Here is a 25,946-nt window from a genome sequence, read left to right as displayed (position 1 = left end):
GATCCCCCGGCTGCTCTGACATCGATATTATACTAAGTCCTAAATCTTTACTCCAAAGATGCCATTAATGTTTCGCCTGCTTAGTTGACCTCCCACCTTACAAGATCATGCTACTAGTCATGACTCTCGACTTAGGTTCGAATCCCACATGGGTATTAATGAGTGAAGCCCATTTCTGGTGTGTAATACCTGCGAGTGATATTGCTGGAATATTGCTAAAAGCGAAAACCAAACTCAGTCATTCAGTACTGAAGACCAATTCTAACCCGGATCTTCATGGGTCTGGTTCTGTCATTGGCACCATAGAATGAATGAATATCTTGTTCAATAATAGCCCAGGCCTTCACTCACCAATACCATATACAGCACTTGGGGTGATGGTGTTTACATTTGTGACAGGTAAATAGAGCCAAAGTAACAACACATATTTGTCATCCAAAACCACAAGTTGGCAAATTCCCAGCAATTTTGCAGCCCTGTGTTTACACACTTATGTGCATGAAGGGAATGTGAATGTTTCGCTGACAGTCTTGATGTGTTTGTGGCAAGGCTGGTACTGACATGAGCAAGACTATCTCTGAGTTGGAGACCCTGCGGCGAGAGAAGCAGGACCTGACACTGAAGCTGGAGAACCAGAGTGCTGCCACCAACAACCGCATGCAGCAGATGGGTCAGAGTCTCCAGGACAACCAGGGGATGACCGGCATGCAGCTGGACAAGATGGAGCAGGTCCTAGGCAAACTGAAGAAGAGAATGAAGGTCAGCATCATGCCAAACAGCTCTAGCATGGGTGTGGCACTGTATGATAAGTAGGTGTCAATGATACACCAATCTCACGCATACGATACTTGTTACGATTTTAAGGTCACTATATTAATGCATCCAGATACATAATTTTCATACCTCTTTCATAGCATTACCTTACCGCAATGTACGCCGGCTGATTGGTCCATCAAAATAGTCTAGCCAATCACAAAAGCTGTTAGTTTCCAAACTATTTTTAAGTAAAGCTAGCTACATCTATTTATGACGGAGCGGTCTCAGATAATTTTACTATCAAGACTTTGAAGGAGATGCATCGACATACATATCGCTCACATATGACACATAATGATAAGCCTACATAGTGATATATTGTTATACTTTTATGATTTGCATGGACTGATGATTCACATACGTGACATAATGATACATATTGGGTGTAACATTGTGCTTCCAGACATGCTCTCAAATCATATTCATTTCCTAATACTTTAGTCAAAGTGTGATATGTTTCACAAAGTTTTAGTAAGCAATGTTTTGCATAAAATTCTCAATGTTGATCCACTAATAAGAGGTAGTAGTTAGCAGTCAGTATGTGTTTAACTTGGGATGCCTCTGATATGCTGTTTTCACACTCAACCAGCAATCAAGAACGGCAGTGCTAACCTGGAACTACAGATCCAGGCAAAGACAAAGGAGCTGCATGAAAACAATGGCCGCCTACAGAAGATGCAAGTGGAGTTGAACAAAGCCGAGGCCATGGTCGGGGACAAGGAGAAGCAGCTCAACCAGCATCGCGATGAAATTGGAAAACTGAAAGTTCAGATTGAGCAGACAAACAACAAGGTGTGTTGTGACATTTTGCTGAGTGACAGATGAAAGGCTAGCTGTTGGCTTGAAGGACATAAACTATTCATGTCTGTTGTGTCTGTTGTTGTCCCCAGCCTAACGCCTGAAGCGGGGACTATGTATTCAGCAGCATCGTATGTAATGACATCCGATGCTGTTACATCCGATTCTTGTGTAGCGATATCTCATGAACTGTTGTATCCAATGTCTTCAAATTTGGTGACAGCCAACATTGGGGATTACTCAGACACCAGTGAACTTGGGTGACCTTGACCTATTTTCAAGGTCACCCGCGACACTTTGACCACTTTTCAAACTTATTTAAATCACGATATCTCATAAAACATTGCACCCAATGTTTTAAATTATGTCGAAACTACATTGGGTGATTATGCAGACACCATTTCAGGCATCTTGTATGTGACCAAAAAATAAAAAGTAGTAAATATAGATATTCCATTCTTTAGCGGCGGGGGACATTGCCATATCAGTGGCAAACACTTGTTTTATTTGTTTGTGTCTGTTTAGATTTATGGGTTTTTAACCTCCCTTTCCTGTATTGTAGTCATATAATCCCATCCTCCTCCCCTTTTCAGGAAGTTAAGAGATTTTAAGGTTGTTAATAATATTTTCTCTAAGCCTCAAACATAACTTTCAGGGACTTACAGTTAGTGTATGTCTGCAGTGCCTGGCTTTATCCAGTTCACGTATCACTTTATCGGTTTTGGACGCATTTTACTTTATGTAGATCTTACTTTATTACATTGATATATCGATCACATATGCATTGATGAATTTGGTTCTGTTTTGCAAAGATCTTGGATCTTGAAACAAAGAACAAGAAACTGCAGCAGGAGGGAGAGAGGCATGCGCCATTAACGCTGATTCTGCTCGGATATCTCAGGAGCAGAAACTGAAAGGAGCGAGAGAAGGAGTTGAACAAGGACATAGCTCAACACATGGATATACTGCTCGAGGCTGGTGAAAAGCTGCTGGCAGAGACGAAGAACAAGATGCAGCAGGAGATCAAACAGGTAAAAGTCCTCTTGAGCATGTCATAACACTGAATACAGCTGTAATCAAAGTGACTAGACTCATCTATTTGTCATATATTGAAGATAATGTCACCCAGTCAATTTCCATGACTGAACGACTATAAAGCCATGTCACAGGATGGGGTTGTCTTATGATATGAGTGTTCACTCATCAAACTGGAGGCCTGGATTCAATCCTCCAAATAGTTAGAAAGTGGTGTTAAGTAACCATTTCTGGTGTCCTCTCCCTCTGTCTCCTCTCCCCTTCCGTTCCATTAGATAACCCCCTTGCCATGGGGTGGGGGACATTGTGGAATATATTCCCCTGTCTAAAGTCACAGTTTACAAATATGAAGGTGTGTGTTGTCTGTGTCAGTGTGAGACAGAGCAGAACCGTCTGAAGTCTCAATGTGAGAAGCTTGAGCAGGAGAAACAGCAGCTGCAGAGGGAGAAGAAGGAGCTGACAGACAAGCTGGCAGCCATCGACCACGCCCTCAAGACACATGATGCCTCCCTTGCAGCCATGCAGAAGACTGTTGATGATGCAGTTGCTGAAAAGGTCAGTCTTTCTTTTCAATATTTGAACTTCATCACCATGATTGTAAATAATCAATTTCTTTGATTGATGATGTTTGGGGAGTGGTGACAGACTCCTTTAAGCCACATGATGTAATATGACCGATTGTGATTTGTTGTTGTAGAACAAGGTTCTCCGTGACATGGAGGAGACCCAGAGAAAGATGGAGGCCACTCAGCAGCAGACACAGAAGATGAAGGAGACCACAGACCGTGTAGACCAGGTTAATAATGATCTGCGGGCCAAGATGATGGACAAGGATCTTGAGCTTGAGAGTGCTACAGCTGAGTGTGAACGTTTGGCTGCCAGACTTGAGTCAGAGACTGTACAGATGCAGCAGAAGATCGAGGGGTTGGAGGCAGGGAAGGGAGAAGCGGAGGCTGGCCTTTCCATGTCCAAGCTGGATGTTCTCAAACTTAACAAGCAGTTTGTAGACCTCAAGTCAGAGAAGCAGAGTGTGGAACAGGCACTGGAGGAGAAAGAAAAGGAACTGGCTAAAATGACAGCTCAGAAATGTGAGATGGAGAGACTCCACGATGGCATGAAGGGGCAGCTGGACCACCAGGCTGATCGGTTTGACAAGCTTGCTCATGATCTGACAGAGAAAGAGAATGAACTGAAGGACCTGACAAATAGTCTCTGTCAGAGAGATGCAGAGTTACACAAGATGAAGAATCAGAATGATGAAAAGGATCTGGCTCTGCAGAACAAAGCTTCCATTGTGGAATCAAGGGATCAAGAAATTCACAAACTGAAGGACTCGCTCAAGGAAATGGATGAACAAATGTCAGAAAGGAAGAAGGACTTTGATGTAGAGATAAAGAATGCAAAAAGATTCTGTGAACCAAGCCCAACAGGACATGGGTCAGTTGCAGAAGGAGCTAACCTCTACTAAGCATGAGTGTTCAACACTGAGAGCACAGGTGGAAGAACTGAGATCTCAGCTGGAGATCCAGCAGCAGTACCTGGCTGAACGTGATGAGGAGAATGGGTCACAAAAGAAAGAAATTGAGAAGTTAATCCAAGAGATTAAAGAGACATGTCATTCTACAGAAGTGAGAGCCAAGTCCCTTCTGGAGGAAAAGGACAAGCTGGAGAAGCACTATGAAGCTGTGTTATGTGAAAGGGGGGAAGAAATGGAATCTAAAGTGTCCGAACTGAACAAAGTGATACTTGAACTGGATAAGGTCAGGCACTGCTTCTCCGAGCTGCAGAGGGAGCACGACAATTTGAAGATGAAGCACAGGGAATTGAATGAAGAAAAGGACAATGTTGAAAATACTTGTTCTGGTCTAGGTGAGCAGATCGAGGACTTGAAGACCCAGATTTCTTACATCCAGGCTGACCATTACACACAGATGCAGAATGTGAAGGCACAGTCTCAAACCATGCAGGACAGTTATAACAGTAAGTGCGAATGGATTCAAATAATCACCTCATCCCATGTTGTTTATGAAGATCTGTTAATACCGTTTTTCTGGTTCACAGTTTCAATAAGAATACTATTATTTGCAGATTTATTTTTGAAGCAGTCAGCAATATTATACCCCAGCTACAAAGTTATAGGGCTATATTAGTATATAGCATTTATTCTGCCCTTCTATCCGGGAAGCGGGGCTATGTGAGCCGTGCTTACTTCTACACTTGTTTTAGCTGTATTTTGTCAGGCTATAAGTGACTGTTTTTCATATAGATTATTCGTGTTGATACACACACACACACACACACACACACACACACACACACACACACACACAGGGTGGGGCGGAGAGTTCTGGTGCGGGATTACCAGGCTTGGCTAGATCCCCGAGCCTCGAGTGTGCCGTTGATCCTTTGCCTCTGGCTTCGGGTTCGGCTTTGGCTGTCTCGGCTCTGGCGCTGGGGGAGGGTTCGCGCCCAGTCCCTCTTTCCGTTCTGGCTCTTAGCCGGTTGAGTATCCCCGGTGTATCCAACCACTCGAGTTTCACCCTTGAGAACGGAGGCCACTGTTCTCCCGGTGGGCCTCTCTGAGTCTCGGGTTCGGGGCCCTGTTCCGTGTGTGGCGGTCGGGACGGAGAGTTTGTCTGGTTTTCTCTTTCCCCTGGTGTCCTCGGTTCGGTCTTCAACCGGGTTGGTGGTTGGGTCCTCCCTTTGGGAGGGTTGCAACTCTGGCTCGGGCTCGGAGGCTGAGTCGATAGAGGTCGGGGATGCAGAAGAATCAGAGGGAATTTTCCATTGGCCTTACGGGAGGTGCGTCAGCGCATAGCACTGGTTCTCCCTCAGGCTGCGATTCCATTGGAGCAACAGGGCTCGGCTGAGCTCCGCCTTCCAGGGGAGGCTTTCGCCCCTCGGCAGCCTACTCAGACTTGGCTCCGTGTGCTCCCATCATTGGTGCAGGATGTGGTCGATCCCTTACTCATTGGTTCTCGGCTTCGTTTTGATCTGCCTGAGCTTGTTAAGAGATACCAGTTGGGGGATGACTCTCTTTTCCAAGTCCCGGTGGTGGACTAGTGTGTGTTCACTGCAGTAACCTTCCGGCAGCTAAACAGGGTCGGCTGGTTCGACCGTTTCCCCATTCGGGGGCCCCTCAGCGCACCGTGTATCGTAGCTACGAGGAGGTATTCCATAACACCAGCCAACAGATTTTGGTAGTGGTCCATGGGGTGTAACTATCCTCTTTACAGAGATCCGTCCTGGAACCGGATGCGCAAACTGGCGACATTTCGCCGAATGTGGTGTTGCTCCGGCAGCTTACTGAAGTTCAGGCCCATCTGACCCGGGATTCTTTGCGATCCGCGGCATCTGATGTGGGAGCTCCTCTGTCGGGTTTGTCCCTGCCGGTTATAAGTTTGCAGGAGACAACCCATGCGCTTCTGCCCGATGTTCCAGTGGGTGGCTGCCTCTCCCTCTTCTGGCAGGAGTGGGAAAGGGGCACAAACAACCGCAGCCCACTGATACTGTTGTCCACTTACCACTTTGGAAGCGAGGCCCGCCAGAGGTTACCGTCATAAGGGGCACTCCCGTGCCGTCCTGTCAGGTCAAGGCAGGTATTCTGCAAGACGAGGTTCAGGCTTTGCTGTCCAAGTCCGCAATGGAGCGTGTTCCACCTGGAGATGAACTATCGGGTCTGTATTCCACGTACTTTCTCATCCCGAAGAAAGACAGAGGCTTCCGTACCATACTCAACCTCAAGGGGTTGAACTGCATGATAGAGGTTCCATCCTTCAAAATGGAGACACTTCGATCAGTGATCTCGTCTGTTCAGCCGGGCGATTGGCTCACGTCGATCGACCTCAAGGATCGTGATACTCATGTATCCCCTCGTTCAAAGCGTTACCTTCGGGTTCTCGTTCGACGGGAGTTGTGACCAATTTCGGGTGTTCCCCTTCGGCATATCTACTGCCCCCAGGCACCAAGCTCATGTTAGTGCCGGCCACATTAGCTCGGTCGTAAGGCATTGTCTCTTGGACGACTTGTTGCTACATGCACTAACTCAGCCAGCGAGTCTTGACTCCACTCACGTTGTCTTAGATATTCTAATCCATCTGGGGTGGATCGTGAACCTCGAGAAATCTGACCTGGTACCCTCCCAGGACTCCTCGGGACGCGGCTCAATACACATCAGGGTCTGGTTTCCCTTTCGCCTGATCGGATCACCAGAGTATGTGAGATGGTGTCTTCGTTCCTCTCACGTCCCCAGGCCGTGGCACGGACATGGCTCCAGCTGCTGGGTCACATGGTGGCGACCGTCTCTGTAGTGTGGTGGGCGAGGTTGAGGATACGCCCTATACAGCAGGCTTTGGCATGTCTGTGGGCTCACTCTGGATCTGGAGAAGTGTCTCACAGTTCCCGAGTGGTTATTCCCTCACCTTCAGTGGTGGACCGATGTCTGGAATCTCTCCAGGGGCTTCCCCTTGAGCCTCTCACGGACAGGGTACTGTTGGGCGTTCCCACCTCTACCGCTGATCCCCAGGGTCCTCTCCCAGCTATCCACCCAGCCGGCTCCGCTTCTTGTTCTTGTGCTACTGGTACCTCTTCATCCTCTATAATCTCCAGGGTATTAGTTACGAGCACTCTCCACTATACCCTGGCTGCATCCATGTTTTGGCCCGATAATTATATTATCTCCCTTTGCTGGCTCCGCATTCTCAGTGTAGCCAATCACATAAGCCGCCGTTACATCCGAGCTTTCCAGTGTCAACAAAGATAGCAGTCGCAGTCGCGAAGGTTTGTTCGCAGTGCCACTCATATTTTTGGGGAAATCATACAGACAAAGTTACAGATCTGAAACTTTAAAAAAGTATATGAAAGAACTCCTTCTACCTCTTTCAGAGTACATTTGCATCAATTGTGTTGCCAAGTTTAAACGGTTAGATAATGTAAGAAGCGAAAGTCAGTTGGGATTGGTTCGTTCAACTTCCCAGCGTAGACACCTGATTCGATAAAAAGCCAGAAAAGGGAGGTAATAAAATCATTGGGCAAAGCCGTGGATGCATCTAGGGTATAGTGAAGAGTGATCTTAACGATGTTAACGTATACCCTGGAGATTATCCAGGATGGCACCTCTTTGGCTGTCACAGAGCTGGTTTTTTCGGTAATCCTCAGGTTTCTGGCTCAGCCTCCTGTTATATTACCTTTATGACCGGACATTCTCACTCAGACCGGAGTGCACAACCTGGATCCGCAGATCCAGTGGGTGGCCTGGCCTCTGTCAGGTCTAACCTCGAAGCATGTGGAATTCCTGCGGCAGTTGCAGACACAATTCTGGCTTCGGGTCAGGATTCGACAACCATTCAATATGAGGCTGTATAGTGGTCCCGCTATGTGCGCTGGTGTTCAGATAGGGGAATTGCAGATCTCTTTTCTGCGGATTTAGTCTCGTTTGGAAGAGGGTTTGGCGGCTTCAACCATTCGTGGCTACTCCACTGCTATTTCCACTTTTCACACCCCTGTCGATGGTGCTTTTCTGGGGCAGCACCCTCTTGTGCAGTGATTCTTAGCTCTGCTCTCAGAGCTGCCACCTGCTCCACCAGCCCACCTTGGGAATTGTCAATTGTGCTAGATTGGCTGCCCGGTCCTGCTTTCTCACGTCGATCGGCTATTTCCCTTCAGTTGTTAACGTGGAAAACAGCCTTTCTTGTGGCGGTGACATCTGTTAGAAGGGTCGGCGATATTCATGCAATGTCGTCCAACCCGGCACTGACAGGTTTTCACCCTGATCGGGTCAGTGTTTGCCTCCCGGACAGTTACCGTCCGAGGATCAATCACGCTTTCCACGTGACAGCTCCTATCCACTCTTACCCAGCCTTCTACATCGAGGACCGTTCCTACACGTACTCACCCGTTGGATGTCCGTAAGACCCTCAATGTCTATATCAAACCAACGCAGGGTATCCGTACGGGTACCAAGCTGTTCTGCTGTTAAGGTGGCGGGAAGGCGGGGTTCCTGCCAGTAAACAAACTACCTCTTGCTGGCTTGTTTCTCTCATCTGTGCAGCTTATTAGGCTAAGGGTAAGCTTCCCCCCGAGGGGTTGAAGGCTCACTTGGTTAGGGCAGTGGCTACTTCAAAAGCTTTTGCAGCGGCACTGACCATTGAAGAGATTTGCTCCGCCGCTATTTGGAGCCGGCCGAGTACTTTTATCCGACACTACCAGCTCGACACGCATTCTAGAGATCGTGCTCGGTTTGGTTGGTCTGTTCTCTCCAGTGGACAGTGTTCTGCCACCTGACCGAGTGAGTCTCGGTTCATTGGTTTGATTCTGATTTTCAATTGCTCTAATCGACTATCCACTGAAGGCTCATTTTTATGCCCCCGCCATATATGGCTGGGGGCATATAGGGTTACCCTCCGTGTAATGCATCGTCCGTCCGTCCGAAACAGGGAAACAGGGAATGTACTCTTTCCACTTCTCCACAAAAAACGCTCTGTGGAATTCAATGAACTTATACATGGGCTTTCTTGGGACTCTAATGGTGTGCATCTCATATTTTGTTTTTGTATTTTATTGGGGTTTTTTTAAGTTAAGAGACATTTGAACTTAGGTACATTTTGCTGAATTTCTCTATGATGATAGTGTAATAGGGGATGAAGTCTATCCAAAAACTACTTTATGGAATTCATTTAGATTACACATGTGCTTTATAGGGACTCTAAAGGCGTGCATCTCATATTTTGATTTTGTATTTTATTTATTTTTCCAATTTTAATGCCGTTTGAACTTACATAAATTTTGTTGAATTTCTCTCTGAATATAGTGTTATAGGGGATGAAGTCTATCCACTTCTCCACAAAAGCTGCTCAACAGAATTGATTGAGCTTCTACGTGTGTTTCATTGAAACTCTAAAGGTGTGCATCTCATACCTTGTTCATCCAATTTCTTAATTTTGTCACTTCTACATATGTTTGAACTTAGTTGAATTTGGTTCTATTCATTCCTGTTCGTCCCATACAACAGGGGTGTACTTTATCCACTTCTCCTCAAAACCACTGCACAAAAATTCATTTAGCTTACATGTCTTTTATAGAGACTCTAAAGGTGTGCATCTCATATTTTGTTTTTGTATTTGATATGTTTTGTTTGTTTAGAGACATTTGAACTTAAATAAATTTTGTTGAATTTCTCTCTGATGATAGTGAAATAGGGGATTAGGTCTATCCACTTTTCCACAAAACTGCTCAACAGAATTGATTAAGCTTATATGTGTGTTTCATTGGGACTCTCAAAGGTGTGCATCTCATAGTTGCATAGATGTTTATTGAACTTGTTCGTGAATTTTGTTCAATTATTGATCTTTATATGATAATAGGTTGTGTTATCTAACCCCTCAACACATTGTTTTTAGTGTTTTCAAGTACTTCAGTGGGACCCTGAATGTGTGAACTCTTCCTACAGCAGCGGGGGCATCCATGTCCCTGGACACAATTTTTTCTTGTTTACTCATACAATTTATTCTCCTGTCGGAGATGATTATATTGTTATGTGTACACCCTTTCGGTGCTCTATCACTAATTGTCACTATGTGGGCGGGGCGTTTCCCAACATGTATCATGTTCTCATGCATTTACACTTTTGGCTCGGATCTGTGTACAATCCTCCCTTTCGGGTCACCTCCCATCATGCCTCTCTTTAAGCTGCGGGTCATGTGACCAGTGTTTTTTAGTGTAAGTAGCATGCTTCGTCTACAATATCAGTAATTTACTTGTACCTAACAGAATTCCCACCTCCCTAGCCTTTGGTCTTTGGGAGTCTGTGTTTCTGCATATATGTACCCCAAGAAAGATCTCTATGAAAAAGAATTAGCTAAACCTGTAGAGGTTTCCAATTCTTTGAAGAGAATCTTCCTTGGGGTAGGGCCGCCCACCTACCCGCAATTCTGTTCACTGACGCTTTGTCAGCTGAAGGAATAATGATTTGGGCTAGGGTTCTTACCTGGTTGGCCACACATGCTTGTAAGGAGGTAACTCCACAAGGTGGGGGGCTGTATAGTAAATAAAAGACATTTTTATTATTATTGTATAATCTTTTATTAAAACTTTGTTACAACTGTCACATGACATTTTCAGTTGCAGAAAAGGCATATATTTACCCCAAGGAAGATTCTCTTCAAAGAATTGGAAACCTCTACAGGTTTAGCTAAGTTTTTGTACATCACTTTTTAAGTAACATTTTCCTCTTTCTTTTTTTTGAGAATATGTTTTAACATGGTGATCAAATTTTCAGAACTGGAGGCAGAACACAAGAGTGCCTGTGACAAACTGTTGTTAGGAGACGGCCGTATGACAGACCTGCAGGAGAAGCTGCAGGTGCTTGAACAGGAGAGGGAGGTCCTGGGGAAGAGACTGGATCACTCTGAGAACACCATTAAGCAGTTGCAGGAGACACACAGGTATTGTCGCAATGCAATACACACCTCATCAACAACCCATTACTCCTCCTGTCTGTGCAGTGAATAGATGATCATAACATTCGTTCTCTTGCATTATATGAGAATAACATTTTTTTATACCATGGGGGAAAAAACCAGGGAAATACTATGAAGAATAGAAAAAATATGCATATTAACTTTGTATGGTGAAACGTTATACGGTAAATTTCTGGTGTGGGTAATCTTTGTGTCTAAACCATTGTCCTTTTACAGTGCATTTTGAAGATACTTCAGGAAATGTTGCATAAATGATTTTTGTCATGACGTTTACAATGTATGTTAATGGTTAGGCCTTATAATGAATTGCCTGACTTAAATTAAGCATTTATTGATGGGACTTCATGTATGGTCCGCAGCTCTCGGGATGTGACTATAGAGAAATTAAAGGCAACTTTGGCAGAGAAAGAAGAGGCTCTTGATCTTCTCACTCGGGAGTTCGAAGCTAAGACTGCCACTCTCAACCACCAGGACAACCAACTCAAAGGTAGGTTTGACACTTTGTCCCTTCTCATGTATACTCGTTCTATATCAGCTATGATTATTGGTCATATCCATTGCAATAATTATCATTCATTATTTCTTTCCACAAAAAAGTTGTCAATGATGCTGGGCCAGTCATGAATACTCGGGGGAAAATGGTTACAATTTCTTTTAGAATTCCTAACAGGTTCAAATTGGTAGTTGGTTATTAATCTAGTTTGATATTGCTAACAATTACTGTCAGTGACAATTTTGTTTTCACAATCTGCCGTATTCACTATAGAAAATAATAGACACTACCCAGTTTCCAACAATATCATTGACATAATCTGCTCTTGTCATATCACTGATATCTCATCAAAGTCAAACATAGAGGGCGGTGGGGTAGCCTTGTGGTTAAAGCGTTCACTCGTCACTGAAGACCCGGTATTTTTCCGGGGTAATAATGTGCTGTGTATATGATGGAGCATACCTGGAGTCAGAATGAATCATTGTTTATGTACTCACATCTTTCATATCCATTAGTCTCATTCAAAGTCAGTCCATGCAAAACATGACAAAAAAACATGCATTGATTGTCAGTCTGGCATTGTTGATCAAAAATCAGAAACTGCACTTGTGATTAATAAAAATTGTTGATCTGATATGGAACAGTTTTAGAAAGATGAATAACTGATTTTAGATATTCAAACTGTGACATCCCTAGTTGGCAGATGTTAGTGTCTGCAATGGTGGAGTGACAGCTTTGTAAAAGTGACATATTTTATAGAGAGGACATATTAATTTCAGATACACAAAGTGTCTGGGCGGAGCAGGAGAAAAAGCTTAGGGCCAGCTTGCAGGAGAAGAGTGATGAGATGGTGGCCATGGGTCAGCAGCTTAGTCAGGTGGAGAAGGAACTGGATGAGCTGAAGGAAGAGCACACAAGGCTTCTGGACCAGACACAACAGAACCAGGACCTCCAGACAAGAAAGGGAGGAGAAATAGACACACTTAAATCCAAGTTGACAGATCAACAGGCTGAGATGGCCAGGTTGGGAGAGAAGCTGTCTGAAACTGAGGCCAACTTTGAGACTCTGAAATCACAACACGGTCACCAGAAAGAACAGCATGAAGCCCAGGGTCAACAGCTGCACAATCTGACAGAGAATATGAAAGCCAAGGATAATGAATGGGAGAAGAGTAAAAAGGAGCTCAGTGGATCTAACTCTAGCCTGACAGAAGATGTGGCAGCTCTCAGATCTGAATGTGAAGATCTGAACAGGAAATTGCAACAGGCGCAATCTGCTTTGTCCCAGCAGAACAGCTGACATGGAGAAACTTCAGTCTGAACATGCTGAGCTCCATTCTGAATCTGAAAAGAACCTCAACAAGATGTCTGAGGAGGAGCTTAGTCTGAAGGAGAAACTGAGGCAGATGGAAGACGAGAAGGAGAAATGTGACACTCTGTTGAAGCAGAAGGATTGTGATAAAGAAACTTTATTGAAAGAAATGTCTGAAATGAAACAGCAGAATGATCAGATGCAGGCAAAGCTGGACATGATGCAGATGGACTTTGAAGACCAGGGTGATGATGTAGGAGATCTCACAGTAAAACTACAACAAGCTCAGCAGGGAGTGGAGGATCTTAAAAAGACTGTAGAAGAAAAGATCTCTCAACTTGCTGAGAAACAGAAGGAAATACTGGCATTATCGGAAGAGCTTGAGAAGTCCAAGCATGAGCTTTCTGCCATGACCAGCACTGTTACTGAGATGAAACTTGAAGTGGAACAACAGTCATCCATTTCTCTGGAGAGGAATTCCAAGCTGGAGGAAGAGCGACAAAACTTCTCTGAACTGATCAACGAATGTGAAAGTCTTAAGAAATCCTTGGATGAAGAAACAAGTAAGAACACTGATAATCAAAAGGAAATTGAGAAATTGAATAACAGCCTAAGTGACATGGAAGGCAAACTAGCCGGAATGAAAAGTAAGATGGAAGAAAAGGAACATACTATCAGTGATCTAGAGGTGAAATGTGCCAGAATGTCTGAAACTGTTGACATGACAACACAAGAGCTTCAGGAGAAGGACCAACTGGTTGTCAAACAAAAGGATTCCCTGACATCACTGGAAGAGAAGCTGAAGCTGCTTGTGTCTGAGAAGGAACAACTATCAATGGAACTGGGACAGGAACTCCAAACTCTGAAAGGCTGTACAGCTTCCCAGGAAGCAGCACTTGACAGTAAACAGGGAGAACTGAGCACATTGAAAGGTCATCATGGTGAGCTGCAAAATATTTTGCAGGAGACTAAAGATTGTTTGCAACAGAAAAAAGAAGAGTTAGAAAAAGTGTCTAAGGAATGTGACCAACTTCAACAGTGCCTTGACAAGGCACAGGCTGACATGGAAGAGAAGGACAAATCAATGCAGACCATGAAAGATTCTGTCACTTCCCTTGAAAGTAAACTTGCGCAGTATACAAAGGCTAAAGATGAAGAAGGTAGCAGGTTAGAACAGGAGTCTAACAGTCTCAAATCAAACATGGAGATGCTCCAGATGGATCTTGAAGACAAAGATGCCTGTATTGAGGACCTCACTATGAAAGTCAATAATCTGCAAGAGACATTAGATCAACTGAAGAAAGATCATGATTCACTGAGTACAAGCAACAAACAGCTTCAAGCACAGAGAGAGAAGATGGCTGGAGAACTGGAAGAAAGCCAGTCTGAAGTTGCACATCTGACTGCCAGTGTCAAAGAGTGTTCCCAGAAAGCTGGAGATGTCAAGGATGAACTACATGGCAAGATGGCTGACTTGGAGGAACAAAAGGCTCAACTCTTGGCAGAGCAAAAAGATATCATTAACAAGATGGAAAAACTGGAAAATGACCTCAGTGCTAAAGAGGAACAGATTTCTGAGAAAGAATTGCAGCTTGAGAATATAACAACTGAGCACAGTGAAACATTGAAAAGGTTGTCAGACACTGATAACATGTTGTCTGAGTTGAAGAAGCAGATGTCTGATTCGGGAATGTCATTAGAGAAGACATCTGAGGAAAGAAACAGCCTTCTCCAGAAGGTTATTGATCTAGAGAGTGACAGATCATCACAAGCAGCCAATATTGCAGCATTAGAAAGGACCATTGATGATAAGGTGAGCGAGATCTGTAATATGAAAGCTATGCTTGATGGCAAAGAAAAGAGTGAGGAAGATTTAAAGACTGAGATTAAGGACTTGGAGGAAGAAGTGGCTCAAAATAGGAGGTCATTTGGTGATGACCTGCATGAGAAAGCATCGGTCATTCAGAAACTTGAGGAGAAACTTACTGCACTTGAAGATAAGCTGAAGGAAGCAAATCAAGAAATTAAAGAGATTAAATCTGCCAAGGAGAATCTAGAAGAAGCAGCAGATACTGCAGAAGACAATTACAAGGCTAAATACCAGAAGCTTGACACAGAGAGGAATCAGCTTGAAGCTCGGCTTAAAGAAGCAGAACTAAAAGAGGTTCAGTTGAAAGCAGAAATTAACACTGCTCAGGCTGCCCTGGAGCAAGAACAGATTCTGCGACAACAGTTGGAGAAAGAACATGAGTGTAACATGGACAACAAGGGCAAGGAGCAGGAAAAGCTGCAGCAAGCTCTGAAATTGCAAGAAACAAGAATAGATCAACTCCTGGCTGATATATCAGATAAAGAAGGAAAACTCTCAGAACTGGAGCAGAAAGCTCTTCAAGAAACTGATCTCAAGGGTTACTACATGACAAAGAATGAAACAGACACTGAAAGAAATTTGGCAAAAATGCAAGAAATGGAACAAACTCTGTCTTCACTGGAAACTAAACTAAGTGACAGTGAGAGCAGCAGGTTGCAGTTGGAGAAAGATAGTTATGACCAGCTTAAGCAGAAGGAAACTGAGTTGAAAGAACTGATAGCAAAACTGGAAACTGAAGAGAACAAAACAAGGAACACTCAATTGCAAAAGGAAGAAGAAATCAAAATACTGAAGGATGATTTTATGTCCAAAAGGGAAGAAGTTCAGCTGGAACTTGAAGTATCATCCAAAAGACAGTCTGATCTCCAAACGGAGCTTGAAACACTCAGGAAGCAATATCAACATCTTCAAGATGCCCACAACAGTGCATCTGTTGAAGGTGCCTCTAACATTGCTGAAGTGCAGCAAGCCTTGGACTCACTGCAGGTAGTCAAGGAAGGGCTTGAGCAGGATAAAGAGAAACTGTCTGAGGATCTGGAGCAGCTGCAGCAACAGCTAGAGCAGAAGAACCAGATTTTGGTGAAACTACAGACAGAAGTAGATAATGCAAACTTGCAGATGAGCAAGACCGAGACAGACTTCCAAAGTGAGAAGCAGATGCTTGAGGATAAAGTTGCTGGCATTACTTCTGAGTGTGTTCAATTGCAACAAGATCTTAAACATGCTGAAATGAAGATTGAAACTTTCACATCTGCTGACAAAGAGAAGGAGGGTGAGTTGTTAACCAAGGCGTCAAAACTCCAACAAATAGAAGATGAAATGGATGTTGTGAAAGAAGAAGTGTTGATGTTAACTTCAAAGGTTGAAAGTCTTGAAGCTGAAACAGAATTATTGAAAGAACAAAACTCAAAATTAAATGCTGAACTGAAAGACTCATTAACATCAAACACTCTTCTTGAAAAGAAGTTAGCAGATGCTCAGGGTGAAATTGAAACACTAGAGAGGACCAAGGAAGAAGCAAGTGCAAAACTAGATGGACAAAACACTGATTTGACAGAAAGGTCCAGAGATATGAAAACTCTCCAGTCTGAAAAGGACCAACTGAAAATTCAACTTGAGAGCACAGAGAAACGTCTTGAAGAACTACAAGCTGAGTACAAAGATGCCCTTCAAGAGTTCAACACTGAAAAGGCATCCTTGGCTGACAAACTGGAGGACCAGAAACAGCAGATAGTTGACCTGAAGACTCAGATACAGTGCCATAACACAGAGAAGGACATGCTGGAGAACAAGGTGACAGACCTGGAAGAACAGGTCAGGACCATCACAGCAGAGAACTCACAACTAGCAACTGCAGCTGATACATCAGACCAGCTTGCCAAACAGACTAGGTCAAAGGAAGAAGAGGCTGCAGTTGTAATCCAGTCACTTACAACTGAGCTTGAACATTTAAAATCTTCTGTTGAAAGTCTAGAAAAGGAGAAGAGTGTACTTGAAGATAAGTGCTCAACATCTGAATCCTGTACTGTTGAAAAAGAGGAACAAATTAAGGCAATGACTGCAGATTTGAAGAATTTGGGCAACAAAGTTGATGAAAGCAATGCTACTATTGACAGACTTAGGTCTGACATTGATGGTTTGAACAAAACCATTGCTGACATGGAACTGTCATCTGAGGAGCTGAAGGCTGAAATTCAGCAGGAGAAAGAACGTGTACGATTAAAAGAACTTGAAAAGTCTGACCTTGTGAAGAACGTTGATCAGCTAGAAATGAGAATACAAGATTTTGCAAAAGAATCAACTGATTCATCAGCAACGATGAACAGTGTCCTTGAAGATAAGACCGCCAAGATCAATATGCTTTCAGAAGAAATCAGTAATGCAAGAAGTGAAATTGAAGCTCTCAAGGCCGAATTGAAACACAAAGTGGCCTCCCTGGAAATGAAAGAGAAAGAGGTTTTGAGTACTCAAGAAGAACTGTTGACAGCAGAAAACAACAAGCAGACCTTTGAGGAACAGATGACAACTCTTCAGGAGGAGAAGGCTGCCTTCCAAGATCAGGTGCAGAGACTAGAGTCCACCATTAGAGAGATGGAAAGCAGTCAAACTCACATGGAGGAGGAGATGCAGGGAACACAAGCAGCGCTACAGAGCACACAGACCTTCTCTGACACCATACAGGAACAGGTTGACCAGCTCACTCAGGACAGGAGTACTATGCAGGATAGTATTGTCCAACTGAAATCTGAGAAGGCTGATTTAGAGGCCAGCCTTGAAGCAGCTAATCAGAATATTGAGGATCTAAAGGTTCATCTGCAGCAACTAAATGAGCAGAAGACAGAATCTGTTGACAAGTTGAGTGAGGAAGCTGTCAGTTTCAAAGAAGAAATAGATCATTTGAGAAAACAGAATACAGACCTTGAGCATCCACTCGAAGTTTGATGGACCAAGTAGAAGAACTGGAGAAACAGCTGGCAAATATCAAAACCAGTAGCCATCAAGAAAAGGAAAATCATTCTGAAGAAATTGAAAAATTTCTGAATCTATCAAGAAAGTCAATGAGGAGTTGTTGCAGAAGGAAACTGAATTAGAAAATGCATGTAAATGTACCTCTGATTTGGAAGAGAAGTTGAAAGCTTCTGAAACACAGAATTGTCAACTAAGAGCTGAAGTTGATGCTAAGATGGCAGATCTTGATGCCATCATTGATGACAGAGATCATTTGTGTAACAAAGTGAAGTCACTAGAGAATGAACTACAGATGTTAGAGACGAAGTTTACCTCTGTAAATAGTGAACTGACAAATAGAATAGAAGAATTTGATGTTGTGAGTGTTGAGAGAATGGAACTGCAAGAGACTCTGACAACTGTCAACAGCGAGAAAGAAGAACTGAATAAGAAGGTTGACATGCAACTCACTTTTCTAGAAACAGCTAAACAGACGATTGAGGAACTGCAGGGAGCCTTGGATTCCCAATCCCTAAGTGAAGCAGAGCACCAAATGCAGGAGGACACTTTCAAGGGGGATATAACAAGACTTGAAAAAGATAAAGCATTATTGGAGAAAGAAAACAAGGAGCTTGGGGAAAAGGTCAAAGAAATGCTGGAAGAAAAGTCTAAGTTTGAGGCCGAAAATGAATCATTCATGTGTGCTAACAATCAGATGAAAGATCAGGTGAACAGCGCAGAGATGGAAATGGCTGCCCTGAGAGAGGGATGCTTGAAGTTGCAGGACTTCATTAAGAAAAATGAGAAGGACAACAACAAGACCAGGGAGAAGCTACAGGAGACGGAGAAGCTGCTGCAAGTGGCACAAGCCAAGGTGGAGGAGCTTCAGGATCAGGCCAAGACTCTCTCTCAGGACAAGTCTGAGCTGAAGGTGCAGCTGGACGCTGTGCTAAAGGAGAAGTCAGGTGTAGAGGCTGACATTGACATGTTCAAAGATGCCATGGAGTCCATGGAGATGGAGGTCTCTTCTCTTGAAATGGAGAAAACTAACTTCAAGACAGAAAGTGAAAGTTTGAAGAAAGAATGTGATGAACTGGTTAGGAAACTTGGCGAGATGCAAAAGGAAGTGGACAAACTGGAAAGTACAAGAGATGGTGTTAGTGAGAAAATGGAAGCTGACTTGCAAAAATTGCAGACTGATAATGAAAGACTGAATGTGTGTGTGGAATCACTGAATGCGGAAATATTGGAAAGCCAGGAACGGTATAAGAAGATTTGTGATAGTGAGAATGGATTAAGAGATGACAATAGAAATCTGAAGACCAAAGTGATGACACTTGAAAAAGATCTAGAAGCAGAGAAATTAAAGTGTCAGTCAGTAGCTGAGGAAATTTCATCTTTAAAACAAGATGCAGAGGAAATACAAACCATTAGGTCTCAGGTGGAGAAGAAGTACAGTGCTCTTAGCAAAGAAAATGAAGATCTTCTGAGTCAGTTCCTTGCAATAGAAGAAAAAACAGGACAACTGTCCAGTGAGAAAAATGCTCTGGAACTTGAGCTAAAGGAAGAGTCTGATAAGGTAAAGAGGCTAGAGTCTGACCTCCAGAAAGTTAACCAGTCCCTTCTCAATAGTGAGAAGAAGAAGGAAGAAGCAGAGGACAATCTTTCTGCCATGGAGATGGAACTATCGGGACTAAAGTCAGAGCTCGATGCTCTCCACAAGCAGGCAGAGTCCACTGCTGAGATGCAGGAGAAGGGTCATGCTGAACTGAAGGACAGGCTGGAGAAGTCAGAGAAAGAGCTACACAATGCCCACCAGAAGCTGGGAGATGCTACACATGGCTGACAAGTATAAGGTACCTGCTCATACTTGTCATGAAACAGATATATGTGTTTGATTTATCCAGTGTAATACCCACACACAATACATGCATATTTACACTACTGCAAAGAATATGTCAAGGATAAAATTATGGCATGCATGTAACCAGTATTAATGAAAGCAAGGACAATTAGATTGTTTGGAATACTCCACATGTCAACTCCTGTCTGGGAGTTCTTCCATGCATGTCACCCTTATGGTGATTAGCCCTGCCAAAGTCCCATTCTGTATGACTAGTAAACTAGGCATTAGCTCATAAGGTCTATAGCTGTTTGTATCGATTTGCTTATTTATTCACTCGGAGTATTTCAAAGGTAAAAGGGGGCGTTGGGGTAGCCTAGTGGTTAAAGCGTTGGCTCATTACGCCGAAGACCCAGGTTCGATTCCTCACATGGGCACAATGTGTGAAGCCCATTTCTGGTGTCCCCCGCCGTGATATTGCTGGAATATTGCTAAAAGCGGCATAAAACTAAACTCAGTCAGTCAGTCAAAGGTAAAAACGTTGTGACTCTTTATTGTATTATGTATACAGCTATAGACTTTATGTGAGGTCAGATCAGTACTGTAAATTATCAGATTTAACTTGGTTTGCTTTTCCACTGAATCACATCTGATGACCTCAGCAAGTGAATATGGATGAAATGTTTCCATTATATAATTATACAGTATATCAGTATTAACACATGTATTAGTGAAATGGGTGTGTTTTCACAATTTCTATGTGCCATATACCGGTATGAGTGTGTTAGTTAATTGATTCCTTCATACTGTTATACTGACTAATCTCAATATGGCCTGGATCAGGTGGAGTTGGAGAGTCTGAAGGCAGAAGTAGCTGCTGCAGAGAAGAAAGTGAGTCAGAAGGAGAGTGATCTCGAAAGCTTGATGTCCAAACTTGTGGAGGCTGAGAAGCATGCAGAACAGAGACTGACAGACTCTGAGGCCCTGTGGCAGGAGAAGATGGCAAGTCATGACAAACAGGTATGTAGGCAGTAGCTGGGAATTGTGGTAGGGCTGTTAGAGACAGTGTGTACTGTGTATACCTTTCTTGTAATTCTCTAGTTGTGGTTTGAATCCAGGATAATTAGTGTATGTAACAGTGTCACTGATTTTGTACTGTTGCCTACAGTATTTTGTTTGTTTATGATTAAATAAGCAGTGTGTAAATTTGATATTGTTGATGTATGTATTATAAGCATTTTACTTCAATGGGTTTTTATAGTTTTATTTAAGTGTGAGCATAAAAACCTGTACATACTGTGTAAATCCATGTAGCTCATGTATTTTTGGCTTATAACTCATATTGTATCGTTAAACAACTCAGAACATGTAAGCCTTTGAAGCTGACATGCTCATGACCTGGCTGCCTTGTGTTGCAGCATGAGGAGAATGTGAGCAGGCTCGAGCAGGAGATGGAGCGGGTGAGGACTGCACTGGGAGAGAGAGAGGAGCTGCTGAAGGGGGTCAGGTCAACTCTGGGGGACACACAGAAGGACCTGGATGGACTCAGGACATCCCTGCAGGAGAGGGAAGAGCAGCTTGAGACTTTGAGGATGTCTCTTGATGACAAAGACAGGGAGCTTCAGGGGGCTCGTGAACAATTGAACTCTGCTGTCGGACCTTCCAGTAACACAGATGTGGGTAGTGCCATTATATGGTTTCATAGTAATGCTTGGTATTTTGCCATAAAATCCTACTTTCTGCATCAACAATTAATAACCCAAAGGGAACATTTCATCTGAGAAATAAATTTTTTTAAATTGTATATCCAATATTGAAAATGAATTTTTATCATTGGTTAGTTTGCAGCCTGAAATGTTGTTTGTTTGAAGTCATACATTCTGGTTCTCTGACACAATCAGCTCTAGGAAGTGCATGATCTGTATGGCATATATGTCATAAAGTTTCCTTTATGTTCTATGTTGTATTTCTTTATCCCTTCAATAGCGTGGATTCAGATAATATTATCAGTCCTTGTTCCATGCATTGTCACACTACATGCTGGCTGACAAATTGCTGGCATATGACTAACTCTGCTGGAAAATGTTCACGCACTATTCTAGCTCTGAAACATCCTACTTTTCTTTAGATATTGCACAAGTGGGAAAGCCAGTGTTCTAATCTCCAATCACAGTTATCGGCAGAAAAATCAAAGGTGAAACGCCTTACTGATCAGATGAAGAAGATGAAGGCTCAGACAGAAGATGCAGGCTCACAGGTATTAAGCGTATGTCATTATAAGACTTACGGACTTTGCTGATGTCAGCCTTAGAGGCCTAGGAAGTGGCACTGGACCTACAATACCTCGGATCCAAATGCTCAATAAATTCAGCATTCTATAGACAAGTAGAAAATGTTTTCATTGGTACATCCTGTCCAGAATAGAGAGGTTCAAGAGTTTAGACTGTTTCTACACATTATTGCTTCAATTTGCTGTGCATAGTTGTGTCCTTAGCCACAATAGGATCTGGTGATCTGTACACATTACTAATGACCACAGATCTTTAACTACCTGGGACTATGGGGCTTAATATCATCTGGTTTTGTGTTGGCAGGGTTTGCAGGAGAAGGTGAATGAACTATCCAGTCAGCTGGAAGAACACATAGAGAAAGAAAAGGAGGCGTGTCGGAAGCAGTTTGCCCTTGTCACAGAAAACAACAAGCTGAAGGGTGACTGCGCCAGACAGAAGAGTCTCATCTCATCCATGGGTAGGTTGTTAATGCAGGGAGATTGTGAGGGATGTGTGTGTGTGTGTGCGTGCGTGCGTGAGTGCGTCAGTCACTTTCTGTCCCATGTTTTGTTATTGCAACTTATTTGTGTGTTATAATTGTGAAAGTTAAGTCACCACTGTGATCTTACTAGACAAAACAAAACCGCCTCCGTAGTGTAGTGGTTAGAGCGTCCGCCCGGAGAGCGGAATGTCACGGGTTCGATCCCAGACCGCGTCATACCAAAAGACGTTAAAATATGGTACTTGTTGGTCCCTGTCTGGCGCTCGGCATTAATGGGTACAACGAGGACTGGTCGGCTCGGAGTCAGTATATTGTGTCTGAGTGGGGTATTCATGCTTCACTGCGGCATGGTATCTCAGTGGGCTAGCACTATGAAACCAGCTTAAGTCTGGGCTAGTACAAGCAGCCGCACATACACATACACACGCATGCACATCGTCATATGAGCGAAATATTCTCAAGCACGACGTTAAACCCAATATCACCTCACCTCACCTGACTAGACAAAACAAAATTTGACTAGATTTAGGCTCTGGACCAGAGTAAGAAGTAAGGAGATCTTTGGATCCTTCAGGTTCTGTCTGTAATCCATCATTGGACCCCAATGCCCATGCCTGTAAGAACCTACTGGTGTGAGGATTTGGTGGTCACTATGGCTACTGGTGACAGGATACACACACCATCACTGGAGGTAATGGGTCATGACATAGATGGGATGTTGCTACTGGATCCTTATCAGTGAGCAGCAGGTTTAATTGATGGAGAAAAGAGATTTCATTCAATCTTTCATCATTTCAGCAATTGCAATGAAGAACCAGACCATGGGCAACAAACAGGTGGCTATGGAAGACAAGGTTGTTGATAGTGTGCAGAAGTCAACTGACACCGTGCCTGGTGAGGCAACAGTTCCTGCAGGAGATCTCACCACACCAGACCAAAAGCATAATAATGACACTAGAAGTCCTAACTCTACAGACAATGAGAGGAAAACACGACTCAGGACGATAAAGGCACCAAGTGTAACCAGAAAATGTGCTTCAAGAGAAGTGACTCCTAATTCTAGGGATGTATCACAAACTGATGTGTCTGAGGTTCCGTGTAAAACAAGAAAATGTACACCAACTGAGACTAATCTCCCCAGCAAGAGGACAAGGTTGCAGAAGTTACCAGCACCAAGTGCAGTGAGAAAATGTGCCTCAAGGGAGGTAACTCCAAACAAACTGTGTATTGACACAGCACCATCTGACAAGTGTGCTTCAATAGAAGAGTCTTCTGATACTAAAGAGACAGGCAGCCAGCTGACGGTCAAGAGGACTTCACTGCCAAAGAGGAAGAGTGATCAAAATGAAGATGTTATTGCAACCAAAAGACGAAAGGAGGATCCGTGTCAGGACACAAATAATGCACCAGGTAACAGTCTTTGAAAACCAAACTAAATGTCAGTCATAATGAACTTATCAGAAAGTGTGTTATTTGTGTTTGTAGACTGACAATTGGTAAACAGAGTTCTGCAAAGCTAATTCCTCAATGTGAGAAGGTAGCATGACAGGTTGTTTCAAAGTTCTTCATCTGAGAACCTGTAGTTTGTAGTTTAAAATATCACAATTTGTTCACAACAGTGCCAGTTTTGTCTTATGTGCAATAGCTGCTTATGCCATTGTATGAATAATTGAAATAATTAGTCCTGGGTTTGTGTGTGATGTTCATACATGTCAGATAAATGTACTGGCATGTAGGGACCCATGAAGATCCATGATAGAATTGGTCCTGGGTTTGTGTGTGATGTTTATACATGTCACATAAATGTACTGGCATGTAGAGATCCATGATAGAATTGGTCTTCAGGAGAATGGCTGGTCATGGACTTGGTTGATGCATGTCATTACATCCCAATTGCTTGGATCGATCGACATGGCAATCACTGGATTATCAGGTCCAGTCTCAATTAATTATAGACTGGCGTTAAACAACCTTCATGCAGGAGTCTATAAGGTGAGTCTTTGTAATATTTGTATTTACCAACTCCTTGACTTTCAGATGCAACACCTAAAACCTCTGACAGTGGAGAGGGTAAACCAGCAGCTAAAAGGACGTTACTAGCTTCTCGAATTCGGCCACGAAGTCAACTGCCCCGGTCAGGTCCATCAGCAGTAACAACAGCACCTCCATCTGAACCACCAGCCTCATCAACATCTACATCTTCTGGTCTTCCTCGTACCATGATGACGAGGAGACAGAGCAAGATTGAAATCAAGGTAGAATATTATCAGGTGGCACTTATCAACAGTTTTCACATAAAGTATGTTTAGTGAGCTCTTGCACATGTTGTAACATCTACTTGCTCCTACAAATATGGAAGACTGTGGTAGAGAGTAAACTTGACTAAATGGTAATAATATCAGCTTTTAAAGGAAATAAATTGGAACAGTTTATTAAAACTGAGCTATCTACACTTTGACACACATTCACAGTGCAACCATTATATGACTCACTTCTCAAACATGGCTTTGGTGTAACTCCTTCTGGAGAATTGTTCACACTAATACATCAACGGTTGTGTTGATGCGCATATTAACTCTTGTGGCATTTTTCCAGGCTCCAGTCGCAGTTAGGCCCCTTGGCTCAATCACAAACAGCCCACAGAAGAAAGCTCCCTCCGCTCTCCAAGAGCCACCTAAACGAGTCAGTACCCTCAGCCTCAACAAAAGTCCAGAGCTGAAGCACCTGCGACGTACAAGGCAGCAGAAACAACTTGAGCAACAAACTGATCAGCAGGGTGGAGATGGGGACGCCAAGAAAGACTGCAAAGTGCAATAGCTGATGTCATTACAGATATCCACAGTACTGCAAGGTGCATGCAGGAGTTACATGAAACAACACATGAACCACTGCACCATGCTGTTATCACAAATAACAGTCTGTCTCTAATGTTCCTGTTACATACAAGGTCCCAAGAACAAGAACTTTCTCAAGAACTTAGTTCTATTCATTCCTATAAACCACAATTCCATCTGGACACCCATTCAGGGCTAATTGGGGTAGCCTATTCAAAGCGCTCCTATTCAAACCACAATGTGTGAAGCTATCTGCTGTCCCCTGCATCTGCTGGAGCACCCATTCAGTCAGGCTAATCCCTCATACAGCAGTAACATCGTGCCGGTGATGGAACAGTATTCCAGGAAATGTTATACCAAGGTTGAGGTGAATGGCCCTGAGCTACAGGTCTCAGTTCTTCTGGTGTCCCCCATGTGTAGACAGTGTTCTCACTGTTCAAATATCATGGTGGAGAGTGGACCCTCTGCTTATACTTCTTGCCAAATCTATCAGCATTATAACATTACTGTATCTTCCAAATAGACTGATAACAATGATATATCATCTGTAATATTCGTTTTTGAGGCTGAAATAGTGTATCAAATTCACTTCATTTATCATTTCTAGTTGTTTATCATGTTGACAGCTTGTTTATGTAGGTTTATTGTTGCCTTGACCAGGTGGTGATTCTGGAGCAGAATAGTTCCACTAGACCCTCATGGTGACTGACTTAGATGATGATGCAGTGGTTACAATGTTACCAAGAT

The 25,946-nt window shown here is 43.3% G+C and overlaps 1 protein-coding gene across 1 annotated transcript in view; it reads left to right on the top strand.

Annotated features, from left to right (window-relative positions):
• Positions 1-25,396, top strand: part of LOC124253443 (centromere protein F-like) — a 29,268-nt gene extending 3,872 nt beyond the window's left edge. Inside the window, exons 6-23 of the mRNA XM_046687220.1 lie at positions 550-790; positions 1,406-1,608; positions 2,535-2,645; positions 3,022-3,204; positions 3,347-4,008; positions 4,046-4,629; positions 10,925-11,090; positions 11,486-11,613; positions 12,399-12,791; positions 12,874-17,738; positions 17,836-19,581; positions 20,437-20,613; positions 21,012-21,269; positions 21,722-21,850; positions 22,188-22,341; positions 23,164-23,775; positions 24,403-24,620; positions 24,961-25,396. Coding sequence (XP_046543176.1) covers positions 550-790; positions 1,406-1,608; positions 2,535-2,645; positions 3,022-3,204; positions 3,347-4,008; positions 4,046-4,629; positions 10,925-11,090; positions 11,486-11,613; positions 12,399-12,791; positions 12,874-17,738; positions 17,836-19,581; positions 20,437-20,613; positions 21,012-21,269; positions 21,722-21,850; positions 22,188-22,341; positions 23,164-23,775; positions 24,403-24,620; positions 24,961-25,182 — 11,052 coding nt within the window. The 3' untranslated portion in view covers positions 25,183-25,396. The remainder of the gene's footprint in view (positions 1-549; positions 791-1,405; positions 1,609-2,534; positions 2,646-3,021; positions 3,205-3,346; positions 4,009-4,045; positions 4,630-10,924; positions 11,091-11,485; positions 11,614-12,398; positions 12,792-12,873; positions 17,739-17,835; positions 19,582-20,436; positions 20,614-21,011; positions 21,270-21,721; positions 21,851-22,187; positions 22,342-23,163; positions 23,776-24,402; positions 24,621-24,960) is intronic.
• The last annotated feature ends 550 nt before the right edge of the window (positions 25,397-25,946 follow it).

The sequence above is a fragment of the Haliotis rubra genome, unplaced genomic scaffold (assembly GCF_003918875.1).
Source record: "Haliotis rubra isolate DU_JTF1 unplaced genomic scaffold, ASM391887v1 Scf1141, whole genome shotgun sequence".
NCBI lineage: Eukaryota > Metazoa > Mollusca > Gastropoda > Lepetellida > Haliotidae > Haliotis > Haliotis rubra.
This window is presented reverse-complemented; position numbering and strand designations above follow the sequence as displayed.